The sequence below is a fragment of the Mandrillus leucophaeus genome, unplaced genomic scaffold (assembly GCF_000951045.1).
Source record: "Mandrillus leucophaeus isolate KB7577 unplaced genomic scaffold, Mleu.le_1.0 Scaffold29, whole genome shotgun sequence".
Taxonomy (NCBI): Eukaryota; Metazoa; Chordata; class Mammalia; order Primates; family Cercopithecidae; genus Mandrillus; species Mandrillus leucophaeus.
In genome coordinates, this window is record NW_012103031.1 from 2345980 (window position 1) to 2360848 (window position 14869).

The window sequence follows — 14869 nt, forward strand, 5'->3', positions numbered from 1 at the left end:
TTTTTTTTTTTTCTCTGTGGAGGGATGTGCCAGGGAGAAAAACGAGTAACTGAAAACAACTTTATAAAAGTCTTGTTCATAGTAAAGATAGAGAATAAATATTTAGATTCACTTAGACTTTGCAAATGCTAAATGTACTCTCTGTGTCTTGATTCATTTATTTTTTTGAGACTGAATCTTGCTCTGTCGCACAGGCTGGAGTGCAGTGGCGCGATCTCAGCTCACTGCAAGCTCCGCCTCCCGGGTGTAAGTGATTCTCCTGCCTCAGCCTCCCGAGTAGCTGGGGTTACAGCTGCCCGCCACCACGCCTGGGTGATTTTTTGTGTTTTTAGTAGAGACGGGGTTTCGCCATGTTGGCCAGGCTGGTCTGGAACTCCTGGCCTCAGGTGATCCGCCCGCCTTGGTCTCCCAATGTGCTGGTATTACAGATGTCAGCCACCGTGCCTGGCCTCTCTGTGTCTTTATTAAACTTAAGTCGGAATGTTCTTAAGAAATAAAAACTGGGCTCAGTGGCACATGCCTGTAGTCTAGCTACTCTGAGGCTGAGGCGGGAGGATTGCTTGAGCTCAGGAGTTTGAGGCCAGCCTGGGCAACACAGTGAGACTTAATCCCCCCCAAAAAAACTTCTTTATTTTTTTTTAATTTTCAATTTTTTTGGAGACAGAGTCTCACTCTGTCACCCCTGCTGCAGTTCGGTGGTGCGATCTTAGCTCACTGTAAGGATCTCCGCCTCCTGGGTTCAAGCAATTCTCCTGCCTCAGCCTCCCAAGTAGCTGGGACTACAAGTGTGCGCCACCATGCCCGGCTAATTTTTGTATTTTTAGTAGAGATGGGATTTTGCCACGTTGCCCAGGCTGGTCTCAAACTCCTGAGCTCAGGCGATCCACCCGTCTCGGCCTCCCAAAGTGCTGGGATTACAGGCATGAGCCACTGTGCTCGGCCCAAAAAAAGTCTTCTTAAAAAATAAATCTTCTTAAAAATAGAGGGACTGAATATTGCATTGTTATTTTTATGGAGGCCAGAAGAAACATAGCACCCTTTTCTGAGCCACATTTACAAGGAATATTCCAAGTAGGACGCAGCTACCGGAGTAAAATGCTTCGTGTTCGAAAGCATAGGAATATATGTGTGTATGCATACACATATGCCTCATTTTTTATGATATCGTACATAAATGCTAAATGAGCAGTGACTCACTGTGTTATAATTATGTAAACCCCGCTGGGTTTTAACACAAGTCGTTCTTTTCTCTTTTAGTCAGTTTACAGACACGAGACAGAATAGGAACTGGCGGCTCGGTGGTGGACTGCAGGGGACTGTTAGAAAATGAAGGGTACGTATGACCACAGCGAGAGGCGGGCCGAGTTCTCTGCTGCCTTAACCTCTCGGCCTATAGGAGAGTGCCCTTCGCTCCTTAAGTCACTCTGCAGAATGCTTGAGATGCATAAGGATGTTGGGATAAAACTGTGAACCACTTTGCTTGTCTATTAAGGAAGCTGTAAAAACAACTGGGATTGGCCAGGCAGAGTGGCTCACGCCTGTAATCCCAGCAGTTTGGGAGGCCGAGGCGGGTGGATCACGAGGTCAGGAGATTGAGATCATCCCGGCTAATACGGTGAAACCCCATCTCTACTAAAAATACAAAAAATTAGCCAGGCGTGGTGGCAGGAGCCTGTTGTCCCAGCCTACTCAGGAGGCTGAGGCAGGAGAATTGCTTGAACCTGGGAGGAGGAGGTTGCAATGAGCAGAGATCGCGCCAGCCTGGGTGACAGAGTGAGACCCTGTCTCAAAAACAAACAAACAAGAACAAACAACAACAACAACAACAATTCAGGTTGTGCCTGAAAGACTCAGAATCCAATGAAAGAGGCTCCCATGGGCCAAAGATGGGTGAGTTTGAGCATCAATAAGGATTATAACTGCCTGTAATCCCAGCACTTTGGGAGGTCAAGGTGGCCGGAGGCTTTGGTCTTGAGTTTGAGACCAGCCAGGGCAATATAGCGAGACTTTGTCTCTGCTAAAAAATAAAAAATAAGAAATTAGCTGGGCATGGTGGCATGCACCTATAGTTCCAGCTGCTAGGGAAGCTGAGGCGGGAGGATTGCTTTGAGTCCAGGAGTTTGCAGTTGCAGTGAACCCTGATGACACCACTGCCCTCCACCTTGGGCGACACAGCAAGACCCTGGCTCAAAGAGAAGAAAAGAATTATAACTGCCATGAATTTGGAACATATCAAATATATTAAAAATCCTTGGGTTCATAATGACGGGGGAAAGAACTCAACACACTAAAAACAAACTGCCAAACTGTCATTGGTCACTGTGACAATTTTGCAGTCCCCCATGAATTAATGGACCTGGCCAACAATCAATAATTGCTAACAACATCACAGAAAAGAGATGATCCAACGTTAACACACCTCTTGGAAATACAGGGGACCAGTGGTCACTGTCACAATTTTGCAGTCCCCCATGAATTAATGGACCTGGCCAACAATCAATAATTGCTAACATCACAGAAGAGAGATGATCCAACATTAACACACCTCTTGGAAATACAGGGGACCAGGAGTGTGTCTCACAGCCCCAAGAGAATATAATCAACAAGCATCCAGAATGGGGCTCTCTGTAGGACAGACAACTCACTGTCTTCAGCAGATAGACTTCGAGGAAAGCAAAGACAGGAGGGGAGGAGAACTGTCAACAATTCATATGAAAACAAACTTGAGACATAGCTACACATGCAAGGTGTGGACTTTGGATCCTGATTTATGAGACAATTGGAGAAATCTGAACACTGGCATTTGATTTTTTAAAAAATTAATGAACATTTTTTAGTCATGATAATGGAAAAAGTCCTTGTCTTTTAGAGGGACAATATAGATCCTTTTAGAGGCTGAAATATTTAAGGATGAAGTCATAAAATGTTGGGGTTGGTGGGGAGGGATTGGAAGAGTGGACATTGGATGATGGTTAGTTGGGTGGGGTGGACACGGGGGGTTCATTGTACTGGTCTCTCATTTTTTGTACATATTTGAAATTTTTCAATCTAAGATTTTAAAGAAGTATTTGCTTCTAAGGGACAGTAGCCTATTAAGGTAAATTGTCTTCAAAATTGCTCAGGGGGTAAAGATTGATGTTTAAAAAGTACCTAAAGGTATCTTGGTATTTTATGTAACTAGGAGTTTCATTATAGAGTAAAATAACAAGGAAAATGGAGTATTTGGATATGATTTTATTTTATTTTCAAGATGGAGTCTTGCTGTGTCACCCAGGCTGGAGTACAGTGGTGCAATCTTGGCTCACTGCAACCTCCTGGGTTCAAGCAATTCTCGTGCCTCAGCCTCCCAAGTAGCTGGGACCACGGGCATGTGCCACCATGCCTGGCTAATTTTTGTATTTTTAGTAGAGATGGGGTTTCACCATGTTGGTCAGGCTGGTCTTGAACTCCTGACCTCAAGTGATCTGCCCACCTTGGCCTCCCGAAGTTGGGATTACAGATGTGAGCCACTGCACCCGGCCTGGATTTGATTTTAAATCAAGAAAAATGAGATCTCATTTCACGAACTCCTCTGGGTCTAAGGCTGGTTTCTTCTAATCATTCCAGTCTACCCTACGGTGAAACTGTACAGTTGGCCTTGGGGACACTCCGGCCACCTGTTCCTCTTAGAAGAGTCTGTCTTTCTGTTTGAGTGGCACAGGGTGAATTTTACAAAACTAGGCCCTTGGAACACTGGACATTGTTAAAGGAAAGCAAATGAATGTATGTGACAGTGTCCCCAGGACACTAGCCCTAAGGCGCTGGTCTTGTGACTCCTCCATGGTGACACCATGCCTGCCTGCTCTCGTCCCTTTCAGATCGGTGTATGAAGACTCAGGGCCTGGGAGGCCGCTCAGCTGCTTCATGGAGGAACCAGCCCCTTACACAGATAGCACCGGTGCTGCTGCCGGAGGAGGGAACTGCAGGTTTGTGGAGTCCCCAAGTCAAGATCAAAGACTTCAGGCACAGCGGCTTCGAAACCCTGATGTGCGAGGTTCACTACAGACGCCCCAGAACCGACCACACGGCCACCAGTCCCCGGAACTGCCCGAAGGCTACGGTGAGAGAATGTACCCTGCTGTGGCCAGTGCCATCTGCCCTGTTTCCAGGAGCTTGACTTTTTTTTTTTTTTGAGACAAGGTCTCGCTCTGTCACCCATGCTGGAGTGCAGTGGCATGATCATGGCTTACAGCAGCCTTGACCTCCCTAGCTCAAGTGATCCTCCCGAGTAGCTGGGATTACAGGCACACACCATCATGCCCAGCTAATCTTTGTATTTTTTGTAGCGAATGGGTCTCGCCATGTTGCCCAGGCTGGTCTCAAACTCCTGGGCTCAAGTGATCCGTTTGCCTCAGCCGCCCAAGTGCTAGGATTACCGACGTGAGCCACGGCACCCGGCCTTTAACCCTTTTTGAGTAGCCTGTTTGTGCCGTAAGTGCGGATGTTTGCATGGCTATGCCATTTGATAATCGTGGCAGTGTAAAGACAACTGGAAGAAAATGGTGCTCAATCTAGCTAAGCATGAATTTTCAGCAATTGCTCCACATCTCCCAGTCTAGAAATCAAGTGAAAATCTTAGGCAAACGAAGACCAGAGCCAACCAAGATAACATGTAGGCTAGATGAGGATGTCTGTAGTGCTCTGGAAAGGAGAGCATGGGGCAAGACGGAGAAGAGGGGATTATGTGACCACCTCAGAAGAACCGGGAGAAGACGGGGAGCGTTAGCTAGATGTAGATAATACCAGAAGGGAGGGCATCGAGGGTTGCTTACAGACTCTCCCTGGAACTGAAGTTGTCTAATGTGGATCCCTGATTTCTTGTGTAGAACAAAGAACAACAGTCCAGGGCCAGGTTTACTTTTTGCACACACAGACCGGAGTTAGCACGTGGCACGACCCTAGGATACCAAGGTAAGCCTCCTGAAATGCACACCCTCCCAGCTGTCTTTCCAGCAGTTGACTTGAAAAGCCAGTGCCCTCTCCCAGATGTGTTGCTCTTGTTTTAAACTAAAAATATTGATGAATGAGATGATATTGATGTCTGGGATTTCCTTCAGATAAGCTGGGGTGGGGGGAGTGGCCAGGGGTACGTTTGAAACGAGGTTGACCGTGATCATTGCTGAAGTTGGTTACACAGCGATTCCTTAGGATCGCTCATTTTTTATATGCTTAAAATTTTCTATCATAAGTCAAGGAAATATAAAGACTCTGTTACCCTTTCTGTCTTCTACTTTACTGTCCCCATTGCCTCAGTCCCTCGGGGACCATTCCTGGGGGAGATGAAGCTTTTCTATACGAATTCCTTCTGCAAGGCCATACATCTGAGCCCAGGTTAGAGAGACCCCCCACCCCATAACAGAGTTAAGTTTCTTTGTTTCTTTTCGTTGCTTTTTATTTCCTTTTGGAATAGCATTACTACCTAATACGAGTTTTGGTAATACTTAGTTCCTTTTTATTCATAATTTGTTTCATCTGAGAATAAACTTCCTGTCTTTGATTTTCCAAATCTGTGTTTAATTTATGACTCAGTACCTATAATGAGACTGGAAATATATTACCTGCAAACGAATGCGGTGTCTCTTTTGTACCCCGTTAGAAATGACAGGCTTTTGTGTTAATTAGAAACACATCTCGGTCGGTAAAGCTGTGCTCCCTTCTGACTGTAGATTGTGTTGAAATGATTAATCAGGAGAATAATTAATCATTCTTAGCGTGGAAAATACTTGTTGAACAAAAAGCCCATTTGAAAATGAGAATGGCTTGTCCTGCAAGTGTTATAGAAGCAAGTTTCTGAATGCATGTTCCTGTATTCTCCCTTCCCCTTGAAAAGCTTGGTGCTGTCTGGGAACTTTCCAATGAAGAAACCCTTCTGGCCTGGAGCGTTTAATGACACTTGTGAATTCAGTTAGTTTTCTGACAGCACTAAGATACTTCCTACTATTTGGGCCTTCTTTCGTATAAGAAATGATATTCTGTGGGGAGCCCCTGTTCCTTATCATGGTTATAAGCTCTCAAACTTCCTTTTTTTTTTTTTGAGATGGAATTTTGCTCTTGTCACCCAGGCTGGAGGGCAATGATGTGATCTGGGCTCACTGCAACCTCCACCTCCTGGGTTCAAACGATTCTCCTGCCTCAGCCTCCCAAGTACTGGGATTACAGGCACCCGCCACCACACCCAACTAATTTTTGTATTATTAGTAGAGACGGGGTTTCATCATGTTGGCCAGGATGGTCTTGAACTCCTGACCTCAGGTGATCTACCCACCTCCCAGAGTGCTGGGATTACAGGCGTGAGCCACCGCACCCAGCCTGAAAGTTGCGTTTTTAATCTCTTGGATGTTGCTGCTGTTTGCAACAGAGGGGCCTGGACTGAGTGGAGGTTTGGCATAAGTAGCACCACGAAGGTCCATCTTAGCAGAGCTGGGACACAGACACCTTGATAAGGAACCTCTGCGGCTTCTGTTGCTGACTTTTGGCCTCATTCCTCCATACTCAGCTGGATAAACCTTTCTGTATCTTCCATTTTGGTAGAGACCTTAACAGTGTGAACTGTGATGAACTTGGACCACTGCCGCCAGGCTGGGAAGTCAGAAGTACAGTTTCTGGGAGGATATATTTTGTAGATCATAATAACCGAACAACCCAGTTTACAGACCCAAGGTTACACCACATCATGAAGTAAGACTTTAAAAATAGTTTTTGCTGACCTCTTTCATTGATAATTGAATGCTTTCTTGGACTGATTTGTGTGAATGTATTGACTGCCTTGCTGGTTGGGTAATAAGCGTGGTCAAAATGATGTTAGATATCTGGTGGATAACTGCATATTTTAGACTCTTAAATTAGCTGTGAGGAGCACTGAAGCCCTAGATTGCTGCTACCCTTTTCTTACTTGCAGCCTAGATAAAATTTACCGAGATGGGAGTCTTAGGCAGCTTCACGAAGGAAGCTTCTGCAGGCAGCGCTCTCATGAGACATGCGGCCCTTAGGTTGAGAAGTAGAGATAGGCGATGTCCTCCCCCTAGTGCCTGCACGGTGGGGAACTCGATACCTTGGAACTGGGAATTCTCTTGGATCCCATATGTAGTGTTCCAGGCCTGTTGTGTTCTCAGAGCCAAACATCCCACGTAGCTCTTTTTTTAATTTTGAGACGGAGTCCCGCTCTGTCGCCCAGGCTGGAGTGCAGTGGCGCGATCTTGGCTCACTGCAAGCTCTGCCTCCCTGGTTCAAGTGATTCTCCTGCCTCAGCCTACTGAGTAGCTGGGACTACAGGCACCTGCCACCATACCCGGCTAATTTATTATTTTTTTAGTAGAGATGGGATTTTGCCACGTTGGCCAGGCTGGTCCCAAATTCCTGACTTTGGGTGATCTGCCTGTCTCGGCCTCCCGAAGTGCTGGGATTACAGGCATGAGCCACTGCGCCCGCCCTCGACATAGCTCTTTTTACTGACAGCTGTGTGTCTCAGTGGCAAAACTTAAACTGGACAACTGCCACTTTGTCACCGTACTAATACTACTCCTTTTATTTTACTGAAAGTTTGCTCTCAGTGAGCAGGCGTGGAAATCTCTTGGCGGTAAAAATGAGGGATGGTTTTCATTAGATTTCACTCGAGCAGTCTGCTGCTGTGCCTATCATTAGATTTCATTTGAGTCTCCACTGTTATCTTCTTTTAAAATTTTTTCCCATCATCTCCATTTCATTCTAACTGCCAAGGTGCATCTGATGGTGTTGGTCCATCTCATGGGTGTGTAATAGATGCATAATAAATGACAACCATTTCCATTTTTATTTGTAGTAGTAAAGTGTGAGATAAGTGGTTGCTTGGAATTGGGGTACCTCCTTTTTTTTTGAGACACAGTCTGGCTCTGTCGCCCAGGCTGGAGTGCAGTGGTGTGATCTCGGCTCACTGCAACCTCCGCTTCCCGGGTTCAAGTGATTTTCCTGTCTCAGCCTCCTGAGTAGGTGGGATTATAGGTGCCCACCACCACACCTGGCTAATTTTTTGTATTTTTAGTAGAGACGGGGTTTCACCGTGTTGTCCAGGCTGGTCTCGAACTCGTGACCTCAGGTGATTCACCTGCCTTGGCCTCCCAAAGTGCTGGGATTACAGGCTTGAGCCACCACGCCCAGCCTGGGGTACCTCCTTTATTGTACTGTAGACCTATATTTAGGCTAATGTGGCCATCAGCGACTTTTACACAGTTAGCTAGGTACCTGGTTATGCCATCAGGGAAGCAAATTCTCCCTGAAGGTGCATGTAGCAAGCCCTCTCCACCTACCCTGTCGCGTACGTGGGTGCTTGCAGCTCCCCTGGCCGGGGCTTCAGAGTGACTCTCTGCGTCTCTTCTTCCCAAGTCACCAGTGCCAACTCAAGGAGCCCAGCCAGCCGCTGCCACTGCCCAGCGAGGGCTCTCTGGAGGACGAGGAGCTTCCTGCCCAGAGATACGAAAGAGATCTAGTCCAGAAGCTCAAAGTCCTCAGACACGAACTGTCGCTTCAGCAGCCCCAAGCTGGTCACTGCCGCATCGAAGTGTCCAGAGAAGAAATCTTCGAGGTAGAGAGTTCAGGGCCACTGCCCAGACCCTGTTCAGAAACAAATAAGGCAGCTCAGACAAAGGAATCTCAAATGCCTTTGTTTTAAAGGGCTGCTTTAAATGAACTGCTTTGTGGGTGATGTCTGCGTTTCAGGGAACCTTTCTTTCTCTTGGTATTTCAGGTATTGATTTTATTACTAAAGGAAGTGCAGAGTTTGTCGGAACCACAGCCTGTGTAGAGGGAGGGAACGGTATTTATTTCCTCTCATGGTAAAAAGGGAGACAACTAAATAGTTTCACCTCTAGGTGAAAACCTAGAGGTGTATATAGAAACTAGCACTAAAAAATAGCGGGAACCGCCTTGTCTACATGATGCGGGTTAAATATTCCTGCAGTCTGCGCCTTCCCCAGAGCCAGGCAGTCTCCCTCCTCTCTTCTTGTACGAGATGTCATCTGAGGGCTGTCCTTCTCAGGGCAGCTCAGGGGCTGGGGGTCGTCCTGCTTCTCCTGTGGAAATTGGCAGGGAGCAGGTGGCTCCTGGGACACGTTCTGTCCCTTACACGGCTTCCTGCAGGAGCAGATCTCTAAACAGACCGGCGCTTTTCCCAAGAAAGCCGACCACTCGGGAAAATCTCCATGGCATTTGGGCCATTTCCTGCCCTCCTTTGTGGAGACACTGTCAGAAATGATCAAAGGAGACAGAGCACAGATTCTCCCTGGGTGACAGTGCCGAGGGAGCACAGCGGGGCCAGGGAGCTGAGCGCCTTCCCCACGGCCAGGGCTGGGCCTGGGTGTTGGATGGGCAGCTTGGCCGCAGTGCCCAGCCCTGCCTGCTGCATGTCTGCCCTTGTTGCAGGGTTAGAAAAGCGCTGAAGTACTGACTTCACTACCAGATTGTTTCCTCTTTCCCTCTCAGGTTGCCAGAGTTTTTTTTTGTTTTTTTTTTTTTTGAGACAGAGTCTCGCTCTGTTGCCAAGGCTGGAGTGCATGATCTCGGCTCACTGCAAGCTCCGCCTCCCAGGTTCAAGCGATTCTCCTGCCTCAGCCTCCCGAGTAGCTGGGATTACAGGCACCCACCATCACACCCGGTTACTTTTTTGTATTTTTAGTAGAGACAGGGTTTCACCATGTTGGCCAGGCTGGTCTCAAACTCCTGACCTCAGGTAAGTTGCCCACCTCAGCCTCCCAAAGTGCTGGGATTACAGGTATGGGCCACCGCACCCAGCTGGGTTGCTGGAGTTTGAATTGCGTTAAATTTAAAGCATAAAAAAATTCTTAAGTACCTTGTTACTGAATCTACATCTACAGACATGTAGTGGCTTCTGCTTCAAGTGCTGAGTCTGAGGGAATAGCAGGCTGATCACATGTGTTCTGTGCTGTGCTTAAGCCACCTTATGTCTTACTTAAAAACTTAAAATCTTTTTGCTTTTTGACTCAGTGTGAAGTCAAATGTGATTTTTCACTTTAGATATAAAAACAGGCTCAGAACTCCCTTAGCATTCAGACTTTCTAACGTCTTGATTTTGGTTGCAATGCATAAGTTGTTTATAGTGTGCACTGAAATTAATCTATACAGAGAAAAACCAACCCTAGTGAGATTTGTCCTTCACTCCTTGGTGATTCACTGAAAACAGACACGTGTTTCCCTTAAGGTTAGTGTTTCCTGGCATTGTGTTTGTTTTGTTGTTGTCTCAGAGGGAGAAACTGAGAAAAAAGATGATGGAATATACTAGATGCCAAAGAAACATTCCGATTAGGAGCCAGATAAAACTTGAATTGGAATGGATGCGTATTCTTAACCAGGCGCCATTACCAATAACCGCTTATAACTTGAAGAATAAGAAATGTTCTTCTCTCTGAAACTGTGATGTTGCTATTCAGGAGTCTTACCGCCAGATAATGAAGATGCGACCCAAAGACTTGAAGAAACGGCTAATGGTGAAATTCCGCGGGGAAGAAGGTTTGGATTACGGTGGCGTGGCCAGGTGAGTTGCTAATTCACCTTCTCTGCTGCGTGGATTTCCGTCTTTTCAGGAGAAGTCATTTGCCCTTCTCCAGGGCTCATCACCAAGCACTCCTGGGCAGGGCTGATGTCTCCCTGGAGCAGTCGGGCCAGCATGGGCTGGCTGCAGCCACCCTCTAACAGGAATTCCTCAGAGCGTGCTCGTGCCAGCCTCTTGTCATAACCTACCAGAATATCCGTGATCATCACTACTAATCGACTTCTTGTAAAGCTAGAATTCAACCTTTAAACTCACTCCCTTCTTTTGAAACATAATTTCAGGACATGCTCCTGAAATTAACACAGGAGGTGGCCTTGCTCTCCTCTGTAGAGGATTTTCTGCAGGGAGCAGGGCAGGGACTGCATGTAAACTGCATGTAAATTGCATTCGTGTCAAAAGAATTATGTAAAATGTTGAAATTGTGGTCAAAATAATTCAAGAAAATGATATAAAAAAACCAGAATAGAATGATGAAAAGCTGCTATTTCGTGTCCTGCCTCTTTTCACCTTCAAGACAATTTTTCTTTTTTTTTTTTTTGTCTTTTTTGAGACTCGGTTGCCCAGGCTGGAGTGCAGTGGCGCAATCATAGCTCACTGCAGCCTCAACCTCCAGGGCTCAAGCCAGCCTCCCACCTCAGCCTCCCAAGTAGCTGGAACTACAGGTGTGTAACACCACGCCTGGCTAATTTTTTAAAAGTTTTTTGTAGAGATGAGGTCTTACTATGTTGCCCAGGCTGGTCTCAAACTCCTGGGCTCAAGCCATCCTCCCATCTTGGCCCCCAAAGTGCTGAGACTGCAGGTGTGAACCACTGTGCTTGGCTAAGACAACTGCTCCTTAACTCTTTTAGCTCTTTCTTTGAATAGGTGTCTTATTATTTCTGGATTTAATGATTTATGGGCATATACAGAAGATAGACTGACTCTAGTTACTCTCATGTTCAATTTAGTAATATGAATCTTTTTAGTTCTTCCCTCATTTGTAACTTCATGTCCTGTGCTTTCACCTTTAGTTTTTGATTTATCAACTAGAGACATGATCTCTGGACCTCTCACTTGCATAAGAACAGGATATTCATACTTGTAACTTCTCTTCAGCATTCCTTCTGCCTCTTAAATTCTATCATCTGTAATATTACTTTTATATTGTCAAGGTTAAGATTTACAGTCTCTTCTGTAACCAAAATTTGGTGAGTCTCCTATGCTTGTCTACCAATTATTTGTAAAGGGATGAAAGTTTATATGGTTTATATTATTATGAATGAAAATATTGTCCATTAAGGGGTTAAATAGTATTCTAGAATTTGTTTAACTTTTTGGAACAAATTCTAATTTTTCCAAGAATTTCTTCTTCCCTTTTTTTCTGGAGACAGAGTCTCACTCTGTGACCCAGGCTGGAGTCCACTGGCTGGATCTCAGCTCACTGCTACCTCCACCTCCCAGGTTCAAGTGATTCTTGCGCCTCAGCCCCCTGAGTAGCTGGGACTACAGGAGCGAGTCACCATGTCCAGCTAATTTTTGTATTTTCAGTAGAGACGGGGTTTCACCATGGTGGCCAGGTGGGTGTTGAACTCCTGACCTCAGGTGATCCTCCCGCCTTGGCTTCCCTCCCCAGTAGCTTTCACTGTCTCTATTGCCCTTTGAACTTCAAGTCCTCCAGGACGGTTACACATCATACCTTCTGACAGCCCCCCTGTGTCTCCTGCAAGGCTTCTGTGCAGCCTGATGGCAGTTCTCTCGCTCCTCTGTGCCACGGTCGTCGTGAGACTTCACTGCTTCCCTGGGTGAGGTCCATTGTCCTGGGCGTCCCGTAGCTTCCCCTTTCTTGGCGTCCTCCCTTGTCATGCTGTGACCACCTCATGGTTGTGTGGTGTGATGTCTCCGTTTCTCGTCTGCATCTTCCGAGAGACTCAAACTGCACACAGTGAGGAACCTTGTCTTGTTCACAGCTGATCCCCGGTTCTTACAACAGCAGCTAACACACAGCGGAACACTTGTCTCCGTAAATATGTGCCAAATGAATGAATTTTACTTTTTGTCAATTTCTTCGCACATTTTCTTTCTTTGGTCGTTCTGAAATGCTTGTTACTCAGCTGTTGGACTCCCTGGTTTGGTCTGGTAGGAGTTACATTCCTTCCGCGTCTTCCGTAGTCGTCTAGTCTTCTGCGTGGAGACAGGTCTTTGTGCATTTCCCTTGACTGACATGATGCCATAGTGGGAAGAGCTGGGAATCCCTGCTCTGCCACCTCCAGTTTGGTCTTGTAGTGTTGTTTCACCACTGGAGTCTTCCTCCTAATAGGGTCATACCTATCTCAGAGAGAGGTGGAGCGATTCCAGTTGCACGTGTAGTACCCATGTGCAGGGGTGTGTTCATTATCCGATCTGTGGGAGTCAGGCTACACTTATCTCCCCAGTATTTAGTCCTGAAGTCCTTTCTGTAGCTTCCCCTGTTTAGTTATTGCTTCCCCTACCACTTCCAGAACACAGCTGATTGTATCTTCATGTCGTCCATGGCTCGGTTGGAACGTTTGCTTGTATTTTAATCACTTCCTGTCTAGCCAACTGAAGGTCTTTGTCTTTTTCAAAAAAGGTTCTTCCTAAATTGAAACTCCAAAACTTGGGATGAATTCAAATTCAGCAATGTTGCCTTTGTAGTAAAGAAACTTTATAGGATTTGGAGTCTCATCTCTTCTGGCTGTTCCTTTCTGTTCTTTTGAGTACAATACAGAACTGTTTTTGTTTGATATTTTTTGTGTATTCTCATGATTTTCTTGGACAGCTTCTCTGCATTTGTGTCCGTCCTTCCCTATTCTCTGTCATTCTGTTTGAAAGAGTAAGAAATTCCAGAATAAAATTTGGGGCTGCTATCTTAATGCGATCCATTGAAAAGGAGTTTTGAGTAGAATGAATGAAAGACTGTAGATCTGCCACAGGTGTTTGTCTGAGACCGCCACTAGCTGGGCTTATCGCAACCCGAGTGCAGCCACTGAACCATATGGCTTCTAGTTGAAGTGCCTTTCTTTTTTGGCTTGACTCTTTTTAACTTTGGGGTTTTTAAAATAATACAATGATGCAAACATTAAAGAAACTCAGAAAATAATAACTCAGGCTGGGTGCGGTGGCTCGCTCCTGTAATCCCGGCACTTTGGAAGGCCAAGGTGGGTGGATCATTTGTGGTCAGGAGTTCGAGACCAGCCTGGCCAACATGGTGAAACCCCGTCTCTACTAAAAATACAGAAATTAGCGGGGCCTGGTGGTGCATGCCTGTACTCCCAGATACTCAGGAGGCAGGAAAATCGCTTGGACCCAGAAGGCAGAGGTTGCAGTGAGCCAAGATTGCGCCACTGTGCTCCAGCCTGGGTGACAGACCGAGACTTCATCTCAGGAAAAAATATATATATATAGAAATTTTAGCACGTATCAAATGCATTTTTGTTGTTTGCTCGCAGGGAGTGGCTTTATTTGCTGTGCCATGAAATGTTGAATCCTTACTACGGGCTCTTCCAGTATTCTACAGACAATATTTACATGTTGCAAATAAATCCGGATTCTTCAATCAACCCCGTAAGTATGAATGAACAAAGAGGTAGGGAATTGAGTTGGAGAATTTTTGAGATGGATTTTCAGTTTCATTCTCGGTTCTTGGTCTATTCGTTGTAGAGTTAATCAAAGACATCGGTAAGCAAAACTTGGAGAGGTAAAGTGAAAACTGAGTTAAGATAGATGATTTCAATCCGGTATTTCCAGAGACTGTGGTCACTGGGTGTGTTGTGTTGAAGGAGTTGAAGTGGGAAGCGGAGCTGTTCATACACTCGAGACACTTTATGATCATTCGAGGGAACTCGGGAATGATGACTGTATTTGTTAATGGTGTCATTCTAAGGAGTGGGTTCTGAAGTCCAGCCTCCTCCAGTCAAAACTGGAATCTTTCCAGAACTAGCTTTCTAAGCCACAAATGCTGCCACCCTTAGTGTGCTGGTTTTAGAGATGAGGAAGTCAGTGCAGTGTTTGCACGCCCAGCCCAAGGGCAGGCAGCCGGCCAGCAGGGGCTCCTCCTGTGGCGCCATGGCCTTCACCAGAGTCCTGCACAGGCCGCTGAGGCGAAGGCGGGGCAGGTCCCGCTTGTGCATTCAAACGCGGAAGAACCTTTCACCAACATGGAAGCAGAGTTTTGACTCATTGTTTGAGGTGAACGTAATTCAAACCTGAAAGTAGAGATGTGTGGTTCCTGAGTTAAAAACCAGAACGGTGTGGCTCACGCCTGTAATCCCAGCACTTTGGGAGGCCGAGGCG

General features: G+C 46.1%; 1 protein-coding gene across 1 annotated transcript in view; it reads left to right on the plus strand.

The window, feature by feature from the left end:
* The window catches only part of SMURF1 (SMAD specific E3 ubiquitin protein ligase 1), an 80347-nt gene that overhangs the window by 50777 nt on the left and 14701 nt on the right, over nucleotides 1-14869 (plus strand). Inside the window, exons 6-13 of the mRNA XM_011985835.1 lie at nucleotides 1258-1333; nucleotides 3858-4099; nucleotides 4866-4950; nucleotides 5293-5370; nucleotides 6571-6717; nucleotides 8398-8596; nucleotides 10458-10561; nucleotides 14026-14140. Of these exons, the coding sequence (XP_011841225.1) occupies nucleotides 1258-1333; nucleotides 3858-4099; nucleotides 4866-4950; nucleotides 5293-5370; nucleotides 6571-6717; nucleotides 8398-8596; nucleotides 10458-10561; nucleotides 14026-14140 (1046 nt within the window). The remainder of the gene's footprint in view (nucleotides 1-1257; nucleotides 1334-3857; nucleotides 4100-4865; nucleotides 4951-5292; nucleotides 5371-6570; nucleotides 6718-8397; nucleotides 8597-10457; nucleotides 10562-14025; nucleotides 14141-14869) is intronic.